Source organism: Asterias amurensis, chromosome 8, assembly GCF_032118995.1.
Source record: "Asterias amurensis chromosome 8, ASM3211899v1".
NCBI lineage: Eukaryota > Metazoa > Echinodermata > Asteroidea > Forcipulatida > Asteriidae > Asterias > Asterias amurensis.
The window spans coordinates 7,442,538-7,463,918 of NC_092655.1; the positions used below are offsets into that span (position 1 = coordinate 7,442,538).

Below are 21,381 nucleotides of genomic sequence, written 5' to 3' on the forward strand. Positions count from 1 at the left end.
AACCTTTACAAAGTAGGTATGTAACCTTCACAAATATAGGTGTGTAACCCTTCACAAAAATAGGTATGTAACCCTTCACAAAAATAGGTATGTAACCCTTCACAAAAATAGATATGTAACCCTTCACAAAAATAGGTAGGTAATCCTTCGCAAAAATAGGTATGTTACCATTCACAAAATGATCACAATTTAATTTTCTTGGCATGAAAATTCATCTATGTTGGTAATTGACACAAATAGTGTTTATCTTTTGACCACAACATTGGAAATATTTTAATAGATGCAATTTTTGACCAAAACTACAGTCTTCATCAATATAACAGGGATGTACATGTACGTAGCATCTTCGACATTGCAGACACGTGATTCCAACACCACTTCAAAGACTCCTGAAACAATCTTATCACAAGAAAACTGTTCTTGTGTAACTCACAATTTTTTTCAAGAATACAATATTTAGCAGTGAGCACTTCATCCAAATAGGTGCAATAGTTGTTATTCATACACATCAACGTGTACACCATCTTTTAATATTTGTAATGAGTTCACAATTACATTTGAATAATTTTCCATGTTAGTTCAACTCTTCATATTATACAGCTGAAAATGAAGATGTCTCAAAGGTCAAATGCTCATTGTCCACAACAGCTTGAATATAGTTCAGAATTAGCAAGCAGTCTTGGCGTTGCTCTTGGCCTGGTGTTGTTTCATGATTATAGTACACTGTATACTTGACTCTGTCTTGAAACTGTCTCGAAACTTGTTGTTTTGCCTTTCTAGTAGATGTTAAGTTTGCATCAGGGATAAACGATGTTATTTTGTTTGACCCATTCACAGATGTGTGTAAATCACTTTGTACTTCTGCAAATAATATAGTATTTTCCCAAGCGTATTCAGTAATTTTCCACGAGCAATGTCCCATCTGAACTAACTGTGGTCAATATTGAAATAAAGTTTGTTAGTTTGGGGCAAAGGTCCAAATGACAGTAAGAAGGCAATATATTCTTTACCATGGCCACCCTATGTCTTTTATTTACTGTCCCCTATTCTTAGCATGTCTAATAGTCCACTAGCAATCTAGTTGTTTTGTTTCTGTTTGACGATGAAGAAGGTTGTGATAATAATGATCAGACAGAGACTGATTGCCCCAAGGACTATGAAGATGATTGCCAATGGACTCAGACCTACATCGGCTTATGCATCGTCTTTCATCATGGTACACAAGGGAAGGGTAGATGACCACTGTCCATTACTCTGGCAGGTTAAACTGGGTAAACCCTTCTCCAGAGTAAATCCATCAAGGCAATTGACCTCCACAGTTGAGTTCACAAGATATACAGACCCCGTCATGATAGCATTGTCCACACTTCCAGGAAAACCACAACTGACAAGTTTGACTGAAGATTTCTGAATATTATCGATGATGCCAGTCACTAGTAGTGTTTCATTTGCAAAAGACAGGCTTCCAGTGGTCACAGCATCAAATATGCATTCAAGAGAACTTCCACACAAATCTTTGATCTCTGGACTTACATCATGTGGGTTTGGGACATCAAAAGTTGGCAAAAAATCAGGCAAATAGTAAGTGTTGTAGTCATATGGGGAAAGATAAGTGAATATGGATTCCTCTTTTACCACAAGCCAATGTAGCCCATATTTGTGGATTTCTTCCATGGAAGACTCTGGATTCATGATGGTACCATTTGGGAATTGAAAGTCGTCTTCTGGATCTCCATTCAGGTTACCCAGAAGTCCTTGGACTTGGTCTTTGAACTTTTCATTCAGCTGTGCCGTAAATGACATAAAGTCATGTTTGATGTACACGATGATGGCAATACCAGTATTGAATGCAATTCTGATTTCAGAGAAGTCGGAGGTAAAACTTAATCGAAAGCCTCTGAAGTGGTAAACTTTGACAAGGCTTGACCTCATGAGTAGTTGTTCACCATCTACAAGAACCAGCACCTCATTGGAGTTAGAAATCTGTACCTGGACAGTAGAAGAGTCGTTCATCTGGACAACAAAAGCAGTGTACACACAGGCATTAGTTTGGTGGTATACCTCCATGCGGGATTGGAAGATGAGGTCATGAAGTATCGAGGAAGCCATCAGGAACTCTCCAGCCCCATTGAAGGTGAACCTCTTGCCGTCTAGACTTGTTATGTGAGGATCTCCAGTCCCTGCTGCTGGCAAAGGAGGGACGTATTTAGAGCAGTCATCAGATGGACGGTACTTGTAGTACGTCTTGCAGTTATGTGTAAATTTACAACAGCCAAACCATGGCAGCACATCATACCATTGATGTTTCCAGAAATGATCCTCAGGACTGTATCGATCAGCAGTGCCACCCCCTGGGGGACCTATGAGTATGTTACCATCCTTGGCATAGCAGCACTGTTGGCCAGATCCAAGAGATGATGATGTGGTTGACCTAAAGCAGTCTTTTGCTCCAGGATGGTAGAAAGAAATAAACTCATTTGATAAGACAAAGTTAAGAGAATCTACACTGGCCTGGGCAAAGGTGCATGGACATGGTGGTAAGCCTTTAGGAATATTCTTTAATCTTTTTAGGAAAAATGAGCAGGATTTAGGCAGGAACTTTGTAACACGATTCACTCCAGAGTAAAATCTGTTTGGGTTGCTCTGTTGGCCATTTGGTTGCAGGTAAAAAGCTACAAGTGATGGCCATTCCGTAGTTAAGCTTTTGTCATTTATCAACTCTGTAGAGATCTGAATCTTGCCATTGTTCAAGACATTGTTCTTGAGGGAAACTCCTTCTAGAAGGACTGGATGGCCATCCCCATTGTAATCAGAATCTTGCATTATGATATCCACTGTCTCTATTCCTTCACCTACACTGTAAGGGTCCCATGTTAAGAGAAGATCATCATCTTTTGTTAAGTCAATAACTCCGTTTCCAGTTGATGTCTGCGTTTGATTGACTGTGATAAGTGGAGGCAAGTATTCTTCTGATGTAATATAGACAACACCAGAGTAAGGAAATGTCTTTCCTTCATCCACAGACACATAGACTGAAGTAAATCCATTCATGTAAAAGGTTGGTGTAATGCAGACGATGGTGTCGGAATCAACAGAGTATCCAGACACCAAGATATTCCCAATACCTGTTAAAAATTTGCATTTTGAGGTTTTGTATGATTGAACTTCATCTTGCAAGCATGGTAAAGTTATCTTAAAAGTTTCACCACCAAGTTCTCTTAGGTAGTATGTGGAAAAGTGGAGGATTTGCCCGTTACTTGGAAGGGATAAACCTGCAGCATAGCCATATGATCTAGAACCTTCGTAGCCATAAACAATAACAGACAATGGTGATGATAGAGGATCAGTTTGCTCTACAAAGTACACCCCTTCTCCTTTAGGGAGTTGGACAGAGAGTGCCGTGTAGTTTGTGTTTGGAACTTTGTTTTCAAGTACGGGTATTGGAGATCCATTTATTGGAGAGCCATTGAGATGCACAGTCTCCTGTGCATTTGTCTTGACAACGATGTTGATAAAACTGAAGTATCCTCCAGAATCTGCTCTAGCATTAGGTGGGGTCACAAAACCAAACACATACCCAAACTGTTCTATAGCAGGAACTTGTATCAGGGAAGGGTCTACACCTGTATTATTAATGGATACCAGCATTTGCATCATTAGAGTTGGCTGGCTTGAAGAAACCAGACCAGATCCTGAAAGCCAACCCTCCCAAACCTCCCCTGCGTTCAAATTCAGAGTCCCAATCTTTGGGATGGTAACACTGGTGCCGCTGAAGTAAGCAATTATCTGATAGAAGTTTTGATTGGTACTTTGGAATGCTGTGTAGATATGATTCTGTCCCCAACTCTTGACTGGTATGAATTGTTCCTTCAACCTGTACCATCTACAGCTAGTAAATGTAGCAATGGGTTTGTTGGCTTGAATGAGACTTCCAGTAAAGTCCTGGGATCCTTGTATGTGAATGGCTTCTAATCTGTCAACCATGAAGTTCAGCTGATCACCTGGACTGTATGACTGCCCTTCAAATGTTACTGGTCCTTGTAGGGTTACTTGAACTGAAGTGGAATTTTCTGTACCGATTACAGCAAAGTTGGCTCTTGTAGAAAATAAGCCTGGTGTTACGATGTACTGCAAGCCAAGGCTGCTTACCGGTATGCCAAGAAAGCCATCTGTTGTGTAAAGGTGGTTGTATGATAAACCATACACTGAAACCTCACTGGTAGCTGTTACCTCAATACCTTTGAAGCTTCTTTCTGTACCATTCATAAGCAGCTCTGTAGATACATTTGTTATTCTGTACCCTCCAGCCTCAAGATCAAATCTTTCATATAGAGGCTGACCCTCTACATGATGCTTGCTGCTTATAGTCACAGTGGTTTGCTGATCATTAAACGCCACTACAACTATGGAAAGGTGTATGTCATCGAAAATAGTGTCCCACCAGTTAAAAGGGAAATCAACGAAGCCAAGGATGAAATTTTTACCTCTGGATATGCCAAAGCATTTTGGCTGCTTGTCCAGAGTCGATGGATTGTCAGCCTTTACCTGTTCAGATGTGGCTAGTATCAATAAAACCAGTAACCACAGTCCTTGACACTTCAGGCTCTCCATCCTGAAAAACAAAAATCATGCAAAAACATCGCTTTTAATCACCATGCACAAAGTTTGGATGTTTGTATTCTTAGTAACCTATGCAAACTTTTTTTGTACAGTGCTGTCTGTAGTTGAGTCCCTGTTGTTCAAATTTTGAGTTTGAGTCTGATCCACTGAGTCAAAATTAACTATAACCATGCTCAATTGCCTTGAAACTCTTTAAAAACCTGCCCAAAAAGAAGAATTTCAGGTGAAAATGACCCATGACCTTTGACCTCAGTTTAAGGTAACTGAAGCAGGGTTGAGATTCTTCCGACTTTTGGCGGAATTCCGACATTTGAATTTTAGAAATCCAACCTTTTTTTCCACTTCCAACATTTTGACTTTCCCTCTTTTACCTGTTTTATTTTAAGAATTGGGCCCTGATTAAGCGGGCCCTGGACATGCTGGACCCCGGCCGTAAGAGACTTCGCGCTGCGCGCTCGTGTTCGCACACACTATGATGGAATATTGACATTTCCAATCAACTGAATCTTTTTCCTGTTTTTTTTATCATATCACCCATTCTCATGCCTGATTTCAATTGATTATTTCAGACCTACGATAAATTTTCAGACCTTTTAATTTTTGAAGAATCTCATCCCTGCTAAAGGTCAATAGAAAAAATGGCAACATCATTTTTATTGCTCTAGGGACCCATAAGAATGCATTTATAATGGTTGCCATAAATTAACATGAAATTTCAACGGGACCCGAAATCTGTACATTGCCACCCCTACTATTATTTGTTTTGTATGCAATTTCAGCCATTTCCATCAATTTCTGTTAGACTAGTGACCAGATTTGCTCAATTGTATTATATTAAAAGCAAAACCAAATTATTTTAAAGGCAGGGGATCGATCTCCATTGGGTAATGAATCAATTTACACTTAAAAATCATCTTTCAGGAAAATAAAGGTAAGAAAACAAGCACAAACTTCAAACTGCCTCTAGCTATCAGGCAATCTCAGTAGTCTAGTTGGTAAGACACTGCTCTAGAATTGCAGGGGTCATGGGTTCAAATCACACCTGAGTAATATGCCTGTGATAATTTTTCACATGACTCGGGGGGGGGGGAGTACTGAGTATACAGTGCTAACACACATCAATGTATGGTATAAAAAAAAACATTAATAACCTTTATCCCCGATGCAAATTTAACATTAAGTATAAAAACTTGCAAAAAAAACATTTGTCTTTAAAATTAAAACCGATAAACTTAACATGTATGTCAGCGTGGCTTTATGAGTGTCGTTCTGTCCAGGACTATATCCAACCAATCATGAAGGTAGAAAATATTCATAGACCAATCAACTTAAACAAAAAAAAACACACACACAGCAACAACCAGCCTATCTAGCCTGTCATTTCAAGCCTGACATTGTGCTTTAATAGTTTTGTCTGTAGTGGTAATGCAAAACCCTATTCAAAAGGTTTGTTTTAAGAAGAGGGCGCTGTTTCAGGCAGGCAAAAAACCACCATCACAGACTTGAACATGACTTTATCTCTGACTAACAAACGGGGTTAGTGGTTGATAAGTAAAGGCCAGGCAACGCACCTACGGCAAACAAAATGTTTCATTATTGACATTTTACTAAGGGAATGAAGGTAGTTTTTTTTTTTTCCTGGTCTGAAGCTGGTATCATAATAATAACAATATTAATAATAATACTACATTTATAATGCGCCATCTATCTAGTGTACAAGACACTATTCCGAGCAAGGAACCAAACAACAAAACATCTACAACAAAAAAAGAAAAATAGAATACAATGACAATTATACAGTTAATAGTCTTAGTCAAGACATGTAACAATCGAAGTGTTTGTGGATTTAATTAAAGACACTGAACACTATTGGTAATTGTGTAAGACTAGCCTTCACAGTTGGTGTATCTCAACAATGCATAAAATAACAAACCTGTGAAAATTTGAGCTCAAGTGGTCGTGGAAGTTGCGAGATAATGAAAGAAAAAAACACCCTTGTCACCCAAAGTTGTGTGCTTTCAGATGCTTGATTTTGAGACCTCATTTGAGGTCTCAAAATCAAATTAGTGGAAAATTACTTCTTTCTCGAAAATTACATTACTAGTGGAGCCGTTTCTCACAATGTTTTATACTATCAACCTCTCTCCATTATTCGTTACCAAGAAAGGTTTTATGCTAAAAATTATTTTGAGTAATTACCATACCAAGAGTGGGCCTTTAAATGAGTTTTCAGCAAGTTTTTAAGGAATGATAGAGAACTACAGCATCTGATGTTGTTAGGTGAAGCGTTCCAAAGTTTAGTAGCACAAGCGGAAAAGGCACGATTGACATATAATGAGGAAGTTTTAGGAATAGTTCAAAGGGACTTAGCAGAAGAACGAAGAGTGCGAGAGGGTGCGTACTGACTTCAAATAATACAATCTACTTTTACAGAGTGCATTCAGAAAAATTGAAGATTGTTAATCTACCACCTAATCAGTAGGCAAGGGACTTCTACTTTTGCTGTGTGGATCAGGGGACTGCATTAAATTATCTTTCCTTCCACAGCAGTTAAAGGTAGTGGACACTATTGGTAATTAGCAAAAACTAGCCATCACAGTTGGTGTATCTCAACATATGCATTAAATAACAAACCTGTGAAAATTTGAGCTCAATCAGTCATCGAAGTTGCGAGATAATAATGAAAAAAAAAAAAAACCCTGTCACACGTAGTTGTGTGCTTTCAGATTCTTTATTTCGAGACCTCCAGTTCTAAATCTAAGGTATCAAAATCAAATTCGTGAAAAAATTACTTCTTTTTCGAAAACTACAAAACTACTACTACAAAACTACTACTATCAACCTCCCCCCATTACTCGTTACCAAGTAAGGTTTTATGCTAATAAATATTTTGAGTAATTACCAATAGTGTCCACTGCCTTTCCAATCTAATCTGCCATCAGTGGCGAAACAGAAGAACAAGTTGGATTTGAAACTTTGCATGGTGGAAGAGAGGTTTGCGAACACATTGTGAATATCTCTTCATAAGAACAATGATTATTTTCATTTCATATGATTTATTCATATCATAAAACAAGCCAAAACATTCAGACATTATGATTTGCAAAATCAAAATAAGCATTGTGACTGGGCTCAAAATCCATACCAAAGATGCCTATTTCTCACTATGTTCCTTTCCTGAATATTCCGACTACATAAAATGTTTTTTTTAAATTGTAACTTGCACAAACTTCCTTAGAGTTACAATGTCCTTACCTTTTCTGCTGACTAGCACTTAATAAAGAGTAGGCTTTCGGTGTTTTGGAGAAAGCTTAGCTGAGTTCCACTACAGACCGTTCCTTTGCAAATTGTGACTTCCAGCAGACAGTGTCCCACTGTGAAAACTGGGGTTTGGAAGGACTATGACCTATTGGAACTGGGTGGTCTTCAGTGGGAAATCCCCTTGTCATTATTAATGTTATTCTTTATCTGGCAAAGTTGTTCGTCTTAACTGGCTGTCCAAAATCCAATGAACAAAGATCAAGTGTTGTTTTGCAGAAATCATAGTAACAGATGTTAAGTTTGCATCGGGATAAAGAATATTAATAGATATATATTTTTGTTTATATTTTTTTAACCCATTACATCAATATGTGTTAGCACTGTATAGTTCATAATTACTGTAATTTATTCAATGTTGTATGTACATACACATACACTTGCGTGTGTACATACACATACAATTGCGTGTGTACATGTATAATGTATGACTTTCTCACTTTTCATCTTACAGTTGTGAATGTCACATGGAGCATAAATGATGACCCGGGGTGTTTTTTTTATACGAAATAACAAAACTCCATCAGAATTGACCAAAATCTGAATAACAACAACATATGTAAATATATCCTTATTGTTTTTTTTAATGACCATGTGATGCTGAAACCAAGGTTTTTACAGAGTGAGGACATGATTGCTTCCATTCTTAAATGTTCAACCAATAGAGATGGGTGGGTTTCCAGCAGTATGAAATAATAATATTCAACATTTGTATAGCGCTTCATGCACATTGTTTCTAAGTGTGCAGCGTTTTGTTCTATAGGTATACTGAGTTATGTTTAAATATAATAGGACCCATTTAAAGACAGTGGACACTATTGGTAATTGTCAAAGACCAGTCTTCTCACTTGGTGCATCTCAACATATGCATAAAATAACAAACCTGTGAAAACTTGAGCTCAATTGGTAGTCAAAGTTGCGAGATAATAATGAAATCAAAAACAGCCTGGTCAAACGAAGTTGTGTGCTTTCATATTGCTTGATTTCGTGTCCTCAAATTCTAAATCGTGGAAAAATACTTCTTTCTCGAAAACTACGTCACTACAGAGGGAGCCGTTTCTCACAACGTTTTATCCTATCAACCTCTCCCCATTACTCATTACCAAGTGAGGTTTTATGCTAATAATTATTTTAAGGAATTACCAAAAGTGTCCACTGCCTTTAAGTACAAAGCTTATAATGTAATGGTTAACAACGTTCTGCAGCCAGTCCTACCAGAAAACTCCGGGGGAGGGAATATAAATGTAAATTGATCTCTGTGCAAAACACACAGGTTAAAGGTGTTAACCATTTAGTACATTGTTCTATTTCACTGTGGTACTTAACTGGTGCATTTGTATCCATGGTAACTTCCCATGATATAAATCTCTCTAACTGAAGTTTGGAAAGAACCCAAACACTGCAGTGTTTGGGTGCCTTGCCAATTGTATTGACGCCTTGCATATACATGTAACAATCGGCTGCTGTATGGTCTTCCATTGTATTTTACAGCAATCACTTTGTCTAAAATGCATAATTGCATAGTAACAAACAACGAATCTGACTGCCAAAATGGCGCAAATAAGATTGATTGTTTGAAGTCAATACTTTCCAGACGACTCACTTATCAGACAACTCATCTTACTTTTTTCTTTTGATGTAAACAAAATAAATTCAATAACACATCAGCTTTAAGGAAGACAAAATACATTTTAAACTTCTGGTTTTTACAGTATCAAACTTACCATTACTAACCTGTGAAAGTTTGTCAAATTAAAGTGACCCCTCATTTGAAATCATCAAAGAATGTGTATAAATTATATAGTCAGGAAAGTTTGTGCTGTTGAATAACCAGCTTTATTTCAATGTGACAGTTGACAGTGATGATTTGTTGGATCTTCAAATGATTGATCTTAAACTTTGACAGTGCTTCACATTCAAATATTTCTGTGGAGTGTTCCAACTGACACAAACTTAATAATCAGTGAGCCTTAATTTTCCACTTATCCATTCCGTTGTTGTTTACCATTTATTTGTCCTCAAAGGTATAGGGTCATACATTGGTAAGACCCCAAAAAATATTAGTGTAATTTGTATTAGAAAGCTGATTGTCATAAAGATGGTACTAGTGGTAAAGCATCCTGCAGCATGATTTCATCTGAAATGCCCCACGTTGATTAGACATCAATAAGAATATTTGAATCTGAGGAGCAGTTCATTTATCAATCATTTATAAGGTTTTTGAGTGATGGTGTCTGTTCTGTGTTCATCAATGTGCTCAAGACTCTTGTGAAATTTCCCTGAAAGTTGTTGTTGCTGTTTTTAGCAAGTAGACACTGTACTCATCTGAAACTTTCACAGTATCATTGTGTCTTTCTTGATAATATGGTCTACAAATCAGCATTACATTGACAATAGCCAAACGGTGACCCTACTTTTAAAAACATAATTTATTGTTTTCTTTTTGTTTATTTTGTGCATGCAGAGATGGAAGTAAGTTATCAAAGCGTCAGGGGGATATCTATGTGCAACATTTTAAGGTTAGTCTTAAGAACCAAACATTAACAGTAATGAAGATTTACAATTGCTCTAAAAGTAGTTGGTTTTACAAATAGCTTGTGTGGTTTTGTACAGTGACTAGTTTGAATAAAATTCCTCCTCAAGGAAAAAGATTTAAAAGCTGCATTATGTGAGAGGTAGAGTTGTCATCATCTTTTCATTCAGGTCAAGACTCAAGTCAAGTCCAGGGTTCAAATTAGACAGTGCCCGCAATAATAAAAAACTCAAATGACTTGAGTCCTAGTTATCTGGTTATAGACTCATCAAGTCCCAAATTCTGGTAAAATGACAGTCAGCGTTTTCTGCCAGAGTTCTTTTTACCTGTTGAATTCTTGATATTTTAGGTCAGGGGTCTATGTATAGGATAATGCCCAAGGTGCGCGCCATTCGTACCCACGATTGGCGCGTTCACCGAGGGCATTATGCGACTTAACCCACACCTGGGACGTCATGCAATTGTTAAAATCGCTCCATTATTTTGCACGAATGGCGCGATATTGTTTAATTTTTAAGCCAATTGTTTGTATGTATTATGTAAGCTTGTTCACTCCAGTGAACACCCCCAGTGGTGCGTAAACATAGTCCTTTCTCTATGCATGGACGAAGACTGACATTTAGGAAATACGCTCTTTCCTTCGACAGTGGTTTTTTCCTGACTCAAAGTAAATTTTGTAAAGTGACAGAAAGTAACGACGATACGGATGATGTTGTAGCCAACTATCATATACCAGCAAGTAGTTTCAGATATTTCGGATATAACTTTGATTTGATTAACAAATTTAAACTAACTTAATGAGGAACAATTTCAGTTAAATTCCTGTCATTATTTAAATAAAGATATTTAAAGAAGCATCTTTGCAAACTTAATTTTTACGGAGTTTACTCACTTACCATGATAAATAAAGCATTAATTTAAAAGATACTGGTTAAAATTAAATTGATTTATCTGACTTTAAGACATGTTTAAATGACTGTTGTAGTTATCTAAAAAGAAATTAATATCTCAGCTTAATCATAATTAAAGTCTTTACGTAGCTCTAACCTGGGTTAAAAAAATAATGGTGCATGGCTTCAGTGATGTAACTTACTTTGTTCCATATATGTACTATTTTGCACAACTTGCGCAATGGGGACAGTTTCACCCGTTTGCACAATGGGTGAATAGTTCTCTTTGGTTGATACCCATCGCGCCATTCGTGCAAAATAATGGAGTGATTTAACAATAGCACGACGTCACAGGTGTGGGTTAAATCAATACGAGTTCATATCTTAGATTTCATTTCATTGCAATGACGTCATGGACTAGAATGTGGCAATCTCGGACATAAATCAATTTTTAAAAAGAAAGGATGGACAGCATTGTACCAAAGTTACCACATTGTAAATGATCAACCTACATTTGACCTCTTTCAAGTCTTTGAGGGTACTCTGGCATTTTAGATCAGTGACATCTTTTGCATCAAGGTTTATTTTCATATTTACGAGATTTGAAATAAAACAAAATGAGCAAGTAACATGTGGTTTACAAACATGCTGCTTCCACTTGATGCAGTGGACCTTCTCATAAAGTGTTAATGCTGGTTTTGGGGGGGGGGTTTTTGTGGTTTTTTTCAGGATGCAGGTTTCTTGCCAGAGGCTCTTGTCAATTTCATCACATTTTGTGGCTCAGGCTTTCAGGAGAATCGAGAAATGAGAAACATGCAGCAACTTATCCAACAGGTTGGTCTAGTAGAAATCAACCAAGATTGATTGTAGGTCAATTACATACACAAAATGTGAATGGTCAAAAAGGCGAAGCCGATGGGGGATATCGTATTTGCGTCATCAGCACCCGGCGCAAAACACGCACCGACGCGCCTTTTGGTCGGAAAGTGTGTGACGAACATTTTTAATTTTTTTTATTCTTCTACTTTCATCGTTTTGGAGAAAGTTCAGAAAGAGGAGGAGTAACAGCAAACAACAAACGGCAGAAAGGGTATCTAGCTAATGATCTTACATTGTTTCCTAGACTTTGGTGATTTGTTTACCTAAAAACACACATTTTCTGTTGTCATCTCTTCACTCGCCCATTGCTGCACATGTGATTTCGCTTGCGTTTTCACAGATATTGCCCACGGTTTGGGGTAGAATCTGGTGCCGTCACAATTACGGTATCTGGACGTTGATTTCCATAGGTGCTGTCCGTCTATAGGTTCTTTATGTCTGTGCTTCCAACGCACAATGATGTGGCAATACAACCAAGTAGGTGTAGCGGCCAGTTCTGACATGGTCTAAGCCATTTCCAACTTGCAGCTATGGCTGTGGCTTCTGGTCACAACTTCATCATGCATTTAAGTATATGAGGCTGCCCTTGGCAACAACCTTAGTAACAGCCACAGCCAAAGCTGAAGCTGTAGCCGCCAGTTCTAACATGGTCTAAACCATTTCCAAGTCCAACTTGTAGCTATGTCTGTGGCTTGGTCACCACTTCATCATGCATTGAAGCAAAGGCTACCCTGGCAACAACCTTAGTAACAGCTGCAGCCACAGCCACCCAATTTGAATACAATCTTAATGTCAAATCAAACCGTGACTGGAAGGACAATATAATCTGGTCCTTTTTTAAGGAATTATCCAAAGATGTTTCATATCAATGTGGACTCTGGTGAACTGACAAAAACAACTGAAAAGTGAAACATTTTGTGCAAATAAATGTTTTGATGTTTGATAAAATGTTTACTTTTTATTTATTTGTTTTTCAAGTTTTCTTTAAGTCAAGTGTCTACCCATTCAGCAGTCTTGGATATGGACTTACTACCAGATGTTAACAGGAGTCACATGATACATCTCCTGACCAATCAGAAGGGGAGATGCAGACTTATTTCAGAGTTACGAGAAAAGCTTGCCATGCTAAAAACAGAGTAGGTGATGAACATTTATGGCACCATTTTGGTTGAAAACTCTAAGAAATTTGCTTTTTTTTCTTTGTGTTAATATTATTAGAGGTTGCAGCAGTCAATTTAAACTTGGTGTTTCCATATTCTGTAAAATAACTTTCTACTTCAGTTTAACTGATAGACATTTAACTACTCTCTTGGGTTACTAGCTTGTGCTGCACATGTATTTGCATTTCCTTGAGTCAACTGTTTGATGTACTTGTAGTAAATGTATCTCCTAATTTGTTGCCTTAATTTGTCGCTTATTGTAACCAGCCCATTTATTCTGTTGAATGGGCTATGGATGATATGGCTGTTTTTTTTTAAATACATTAAAATAGCCGCATCCCGTTCTTTGTTGAAGAAATTAACTATTTTTGTTTAACCATCAGACTTATTGGGTTTCTATGATGCAATGCAATGACTTATAATAGTTACAATCAATGGGACAATATCTCGCATTCATGTCAATTGTGAATAATCCTAATGAATTTATTCTAAATTATGATTGTTTTTAATAAGTATCTTTTTTTCTATCTAGAAGAGAAGATGGAAGTAGGGGAGAGACGATGGAACTTACAGATGAGTATCTCCTGAGGGTCCTTGAAGCAAGGAAGGTACGCTTAGCATTTTGTTATCCCACGTTGTCAATACGGTGATCCATGCTTGAACTGGGCCCATTTTCATAAAGCCTGTAAGCACAACAACTTGCTAAGCACAGACAAACATTGCTTTACAGAAACAGGTTACCAGCCAATATAACATGCCCCACCCAATTATTGCTTATTAGCAAAGCAGTATTTCTGCTTAACAGCTAGAAAATTGGGCCCTACTAGATAGTTGGATGTTTCAATAAGTCTTCAACTGATCAGTTTATTGTCAATCATCACTTTATTAATTTTGGGGGTAAAAACCAAAAATTAATATTCTTTATCCCCGATGCAAATTTAACATCTATTATATCGTTGCGGTGCCCGCTGCCAAAACATAGGATTCGAACTGCCTCTAGCTACCGGGCAACCTCGGTAGTCTAGTTGGTGAGACACTGCTCTAGAATTGCAAGGGTCGTGGGTTCGAATCCCACCCGAGTAACATGCCTGTGATATTTTTTCACAGGACTCGGGGGAAAGTACTGAGTATACAGTGCTAACACACATCGGTATATGGGTAAAAACCAAAAATTATTATTCTTTATCCCCGATGCAAATTTAACATCTATTAAATCATCAGTTTGTTTACCGTGTTGAGAGTTGTTCAATATATACACAAATATAAATAGCAGTTGAAATTGTGTTGTTTTTTCCTGATTCTTTCAGAACCATATAAGCAGGATATATGATCTATGTCAACCAGACTACAGTTATCTTTGGCTGAGACCAGATGGACGAAGGGAAGACTTTATTGCTGTTTCAGAGAATGCAGGTATATAAATCATCAATGCATTGTAGGGACAGACATTCGTTTCATGATGGAAACACTTTCACAGACTCTCAGTCACAAAAAACCAGTAGTAAAGGTTTGGACAATTGTTAGGCTACATGAACATTGGCCTGGTAACTGCAATCATGTAAAAGGGCAAGGCAGAATTGACTTATCAAAAGGGCATCTCCTTGAGGCAACTTAATTTCTACTGATTAATACATTTTATAGGGGGCACCAAGGCAATGGCAAGGCGCATTGAAGTAATCGCCTTTGTTGCCTCCATGAAGTATCATGCTTGCTACTTCTCCCTTTCCTGATAGCAAGTTTTACATTGATTCAAACACACCTCTCATGACTGGACTCCCTGTGGTCTACCATTCAAGATAGCTGTTACTAGAATGCAGGGATGTGGACTCAAATCCAACCCAAATAAAATAGCCTTTGGATTTATATTTTCACATGCAGGGGTAAAGCACTGAATGCAGTGCTTGGAGTAAACATTCAGTGCGGATTACACCAAAAATAATATTCAATTTCACCTGTTTAGACAATCTTGACAAGGCAGAGGCTTATTGGCTTAAAACTAACTTAGTTAACTTGATCAAATAATTAACAGATGAATTTGTTCACCTTTTTTTGACAGAGATTATTTTGAGTGAGGCATGCCAGGAGATTGAAGGCCTACCAGAGAGTGTTTATGAAGATGTAAAGGAGTTATCAGCGCAATTGAGAAGATCTAGTGACAGGCTCCAAGGAGTGCCTTATGCTGTCTACATGAAGATACTACGACTTGCACTCAGTAATCTTAAGGTTATTCAAACTTTCCTCTATTCAGTTGAATTATTGTAATTGCAAAATGATGTTATTTGCAGTTTATCTTTTACCCCTCAGATCAATATAGGCTGAAGGGTATTGTAACTAACTATGGCTTCTATCCATACATCCATCGATCCCTCTGGGTGTTTGTTTCCAGACAATAATTCCAGTTTGAAGTGACCCTTGATTGTAACTTGGGTTAGGGTGTCCTTGCATGCCTTGGGGAAATGAAATTGGGATTGCTCTATGGTTATAGGGTGGAAAGGTGAATGGTTTTTGGACTGTTAATCTGGTTAGAGATGACATTGGACTTGTAATGGATGGTGGTTGCCCTTTTGGGCAAGTTGTTGAAAAGTCTACGTTGTTGTGGTGTGTCATGGCAGAGTGGTTAAGAGCATGGGATTCAAACTCTGGTGTTTCTGATCAGCAAAGTGTAAGTTAAAATCCCTGTTGTGGCACATGTGTCTTTAAGCAAGACACTTAACAATGATAGCCTTGTACGTTGTGTATTGCTCCCAAAAGAACCCTGTGCACTTTATCAAAAAGAGAAGGGATTCGCCACTGTGTTCCTGATTTGATGGCAACGTATTGCGCCACAACACCTTGTAAAGCCCGTTTCATACTTCCTGCGAATGCGATGCGTATTTGCATTCACAGGAAGTATGAACCGGGCTTAAACCATTACATGGTGCTATGTAAAAGGAGTAGGTCTCATAATTCAAGCATAGTCAAATCTGTTAAGTACTTGGTTTCCATTTTTTTAATATGATCATTTGTTGTTGTTTTTTAACAGCGAGGAGCAAGTGTAGCGGAAATGATGTCAGTTCTAGGAAAGTCTGAGGTTGTGCAACGGTTAAATGCATCATTACAGAGTGTTGTCCAAGATGCTACATGAAGTGTTAGCAGAGGATTCCAGTTACCAGACTGCTCTTCCATTGCTAGTAACAGACAGTTTAAGCCAAACAAGTTTAAGCCTAACAAGCCAACATATGGACTTTTTGCCCAAATTAACTCTTGGCCACAATAAATGCTGTACATGTATATTACTGTATTATGCAAAAAGCTATCAGGCCTGGCATCATCCTCTCTGTGCAGGAGCTCTAGAGGGCGCATGTTAATTAGTGAATAACAGTGCGAGGACCCGGTCTTCACTGCGTGGTAAGACCGGGTTGGTGGCTGGCGCTTCCAGACATGTTCAGGGGCCATATTTTAGCTTTTGATGGTTCCTGTCAATAACATAACTGATACTTTGAGACCACTGACTCTTTTAAGTAATGGTCTTTTCAGCACCCTCACTGGGGTCAAAGGAGACAAATGATTGGCTGATAGCTATTCTTTGTGCGTTAAAACGGGCTCATGCGCTCAGCATCCATGTAGCATGTCGCTGTAAACAAGACCATATATGGACAAATGAGATAATACGCACGAACCCGTTCCCTCAAAATTGATACATTTTCAGCATGTACGTGCAAGTGCGCAAAGTTGCAATGAAACTTACATGAATATAAATAAGCATGCGATACAGTGCATGCAACGCGCAAACTAATTTTACACAATGTATGCTGATTTATGGGCCACTTAATCGCTTTTTTCCAAAGCCCGTCTTTATACCGCTCGTTAATACACCCCCACGTGACAGGGTTTTGACCAATCAGAGACTTGAAACCGTCCAAGGTATTTGTTAATAGCTGATAAATTGAGTTGCAAAGCAGCCCAAAGAACACAAGGCTTAGACTGACTTTCCTTGCCCAAATAACTCTTTGCAACAAGTAAATCAAGGATGTGATAGATGTTACTAGGCCTGACATTATCCGCTTTGTGCATGAACACTAGAGGGCGCTTGTTATTATTTCAGAACTGATATAACGTAAGAAGTTAAAAATAAAAGTGAAGGGTGTAGTGTTAATTTACCACATTATGTTATGTGTGAAAATTGAACCTTGGCTCATCTTCAAGCATGGTCTCTGGAACTTGGAAGGTACAATATCCCACAATTGAACCTTCCCAACCATACATAACACGTAGTTTACTGGAACATAATAATGAGTGCTTCAAGTGCTATGGTTATAACTGTGACTCCTGATGTAATGATCCTGCATTCCTGCTGGGTTCTATATTCCTGCAGCAAAGCTGAGGGGAAATGAAACACTTGGGGACTCACATTATTACAATAATAATAAATAGTTTTAATATAGCGCTTAATCTAGGGGCGTCACAAAGTGCTATAGCACGAGAAAAAGCAGTCAATGTTTTATAACACTCTATACCCATACACTATCATGTTTGTCGACCACATCACAGGAATGCAACATAGAGAACCACGTTGTTTATTTATCAGTTTCCCAAGAACCCAAACATTTTTCATCATTTTTTGTTCTCAAGTTGGCCACTGACATGACCAAGATGAGAAAAAGTGTTTGATATTTTAAAAAATGCTTGAACAATTTGGATGGTGTACATCGGGGCACATGTACATTACAATGGAGAGTTCATTCTACTGAACCATTTATATTCCATGGGAGCTCTAACACACTTCAGGGCATTCAAACAACATTCAAAATAATGACAAGAACCAATGTGGAGATTATCATTTATGATTTTAATAAAATTTATTTGTAAAGTCAAAATATTTATTTTGTCTTGCCCCATGATTTACAATGTCACAAACTCGTGGTCTTTCTATTTCTCTCATTCCACTTAGACACACTACATATATCTGTGAATGTGGCAATTGACTAATTGTATTTTTAGGCTCTTGCTTTTTAAAGCCATTGGACCCTTTCGGTAAACAGTATTTTCCAAGGGCCACACTTCGTGTATCACAACTTATATATAAAACAACAAACCTGTGAAAATTTAGGCTCAATCAGTCATCGGAGTCGGGAGAAAATAACGGGCAAACCCATGAATGTTTCGCCGTGTCATGACATGTGTTTAAAATAAATCCGTAATTCTCAATATCGAGAATTGATATTGTTTACTGTTTTCTCAAAAAGTAAAGCATTTCATGGAATAATATTTCAAGAGAAGTCTTTCACCACTACCTTCTGTAAGCCCTGTAAGTTATTTGTAAATCTGTGAACTTTTATTTTGTTTCTGTACCAAAAGGGTCCAATGGCTGTAAAGACTGAAAAAATCACTTCTCATGTTTTCCTGATGAACAAAAAATTTAATCTAAGCTAAACCTCAGTACATTTATAAATCTTCCAAGGTATGCGTTTTGAAATAAAACCTAGATTGTAGATGTGACTTGTTCTGTAGTGGAGCTAGTGGGCAAGGGATAACATTTTTGGGACTTTGTCCAGTGGTCCCCTGAATATTTTGAGCTCTGAATAACACAAGTGAATGATACTACAAAATAACTCTTTACACGATAAAATGAGTGTGTAACATTCAACTTGACTTCAAAATGAAGCCCATATTGGCCAGTGGCTACCTTGAACCCAACCATGTTTGGACATCAAAGATAAATTTGCACCAAAAACAAACAGACCAGTATTTCACTTTGTCAGAATAAAACTAATGCATTCATTGAGGACACTTCACTAAAGATAAGTGCTGGTGAGAGGTATACCTTTGGTAGTTACTGCAAAGATACTCCATAAAAACCGACTTGGTAAAAAAGCACAGCTGATAATGTAATGTATAACTTTTACAGAAACAATTCTCTTCACCGAGGGGTGTAATGGCCAAGTGCATAAGAGCACCGAACTCAAACTCTGGTGCTTCTGTTCAGCAGAGTGTGGGTTTGAATCCTGGTTGTGAAACTTGTGTCCTTGAGCAAGACACTTAACTATAATTGCTTCTCTCCACCCAGGGGTAAAGGGGTACATGTACCTGTTAGTAGCACATATGTGTTGAGTATACACTCCCCAGGGAGCTGAGATGATTTAAGGAATTAATTAAATGGCCCAATGACCAAGGTTCATAAGGTTGGAACCACGTTGAGACGCCCTTCGGGTGTTCAAAGCACTATATCAAAAACGATTCTTAAAGGAACACATTGCCTTGGATCGGACGAGTTGGTCTATAAAAAGCATTTGTAAGCCCAGGATTGATCTATCTGCATATCTTGAGCCAAGATGTAGACCAAGAAACTGCCATACAAAGGTCACTGAACCCACAATATATAATATGTACTCTATGTTTTTGTACACATTTTGTAAGATTCTTTTTCGATTGACTTGTAGTTACAACTAATAATGAACTTTGTTTAATTCTTCCTGCAGACAAGACTTGTCCCTGGAGCTGAGGAACAATTACAGACTATGCTACAATGGAGTGGTATACATGTATGCGCAGATGAAGGTGCTAACTATAGGTATCAAACTTATTGTTGTCTAAATAACTTTGATACAAAGATATGTATATTATTATCCATTCTTGATGCTGAGCTGTGCATGCTTTCATTGCTACTGCAGTTCATGGCGCAGCAAGATCAAGCATTGCTGTCCAACTCGCCAAGAAACTAATTAAAAAGTTCAACATACAGGATGATGTACACACAACTCGGATGGGGGTCAACATTATTGTTACATTATTATTGGTTTGGTTGTTTTCATGTTCTAATGAAAAAGAATTGGTTCCTCGTGGTTTTTGGGGTGTTGGGGTATTTTTTTTGTCCCAAGTGCTTTGAGAAAAAGGGTATCTTAAGGCCTGGTTACACAGACCTCGATAACATGAACGAAAACGAGAGCGTTAAAAATGCAGGCTCTCGATTGGTAAAATAAGCGTGGGCGTATTCTGCGTGGAGCAATTCAACCAATAGAATGTGTTCTCTTGTGTCGTTATCATTATCGTTTTCGTTATTGCTGCAGTGTGACTCGGTCTTTAGCATACACACCTAGGTGTTGGATGAATGTCCATTGGATTGATCAGCAGGACCCTTGAGATACTTGTTCATGGTCACTGGCAAGTCATAGCTTTTTCATCTTAGAATTCGGGCTTCATGTTTGATTGATTTATTTGATTTTTTACAGGTCCCAATCAGGGTGGAGATTTTGGGCCATACAAACAGGTATTTATTTCTGTATGCTGTACTTAAAGGCACTGGACACTATTGATAATTACTCAAAACAATTTTTATCATAAAACCTACTTGATAATGAGCAATGTAGAGCTGTTGATAGTATAAAACATTGTGAGAAACAGCTCCCTCGGAAATAACATTTTTTTTAAGAAGTATAAATTTCTCACAATATATTTGTCAAGGTATCTGAAAGCACACAACTTGTGCAACAAGGGTGTTTTTTCTTCCATTATTCTCTTGCAACTTCTACGATCAATTGAATTCAAATTTTCACAGGTTTGTAGTTTATAAATGCACTGGTCTTTGAAAGTTACCAAAGGTGTCTAGTGGCTTTAATCTTTCATGAGAATGACATTACGTTCATTTTGCATTTTAACATTCACTAGGCTGTCCACAAATTATTTGTCAAGTTTGAAGAAAATCTGAGTGAATTTACACCAGAGGTGTGATACCTTGGACGACAATGACCATCACCCAAACACCCCCAAATCCTTCACAAACCCCCCGCTTTACTCTTAGCATGTGGTCAGGTAAAACCACAAGACTTTTTCTTACGCTGCCAATAGAGGACCAGATTTAGACTTTTGAGTCACACAAATTGCAAAAGTTTGTTTTATTGTTGATTCTTGTTTATTGGGTGGTTATTGATGACATATCCAAAATCGGACAAGAGTTTCAAGCCAGAAGTGACCTAATTTGCATATTTAAATTAGGTGGTAATTA

General features: G+C 37.8%; 3 protein-coding genes across 10 annotated transcripts in view; 2 read left to right on the plus strand and 1 right to left on the minus strand.

Annotated features, from left to right (window-relative positions):
• The window catches only part of LOC139940891 (uncharacterized), a 91,682-nt gene that overhangs the window by 38,023 nt on the left and 32,278 nt on the right, over positions 1-21,381 (plus strand). For all 8 annotated transcript variants that reach the window (XM_071937269.1, XM_071937270.1, XM_071937274.1 and 5 more), the window contains exons 19-22: positions 10,403-10,457; positions 12,091-12,195; positions 19,859-19,937; positions 20,609-20,646. In XM_071937269.1, the coding sequence (XP_071793370.1) occupies positions 10,403-10,457; positions 12,091-12,195; positions 19,859-19,937; positions 20,609-20,646 (277 nt within the window). The remainder of the gene's footprint in view (positions 1-10,402; positions 10,458-12,090; positions 12,196-19,858; positions 19,938-20,608; positions 20,647-21,381) is intronic.
• On the minus strand, positions 14-8,042 carry LOC139940888 (sushi domain-containing protein 2-like). Its single transcript, XM_071937265.1, has 2 exons — positions 7,876-8,042; positions 14-4,612 (listed from the first exon to the last, which is right to left on the minus strand). Exon 2 carries the CDS (start codon positions 4,609-4,611, stop codon positions 1,195-1,197), a length of 3,417 nt encoding a protein of 1,138 aa, XP_071793366.1. The 5' UTR covers position 4,612; positions 7,876-8,042; the 3' UTR covers positions 14-1,194.
• LOC139940896 (nondiscriminating glutamyl-tRNA synthetase EARS2, mitochondrial-like) lies at positions 13,250-19,551 on the plus strand. The gene is made up of 5 exons (XM_071937279.1): positions 13,250-13,380; positions 13,933-14,008; positions 14,708-14,813; positions 15,457-15,623; positions 16,423-19,551. Exons 2-5 carry the CDS (start codon positions 13,961-13,963, stop codon positions 16,522-16,524), a joined length of 423 nt encoding a protein of 140 aa, XP_071793380.1. The 5' UTR covers positions 13,250-13,380; positions 13,933-13,960; the 3' UTR covers positions 16,525-19,551.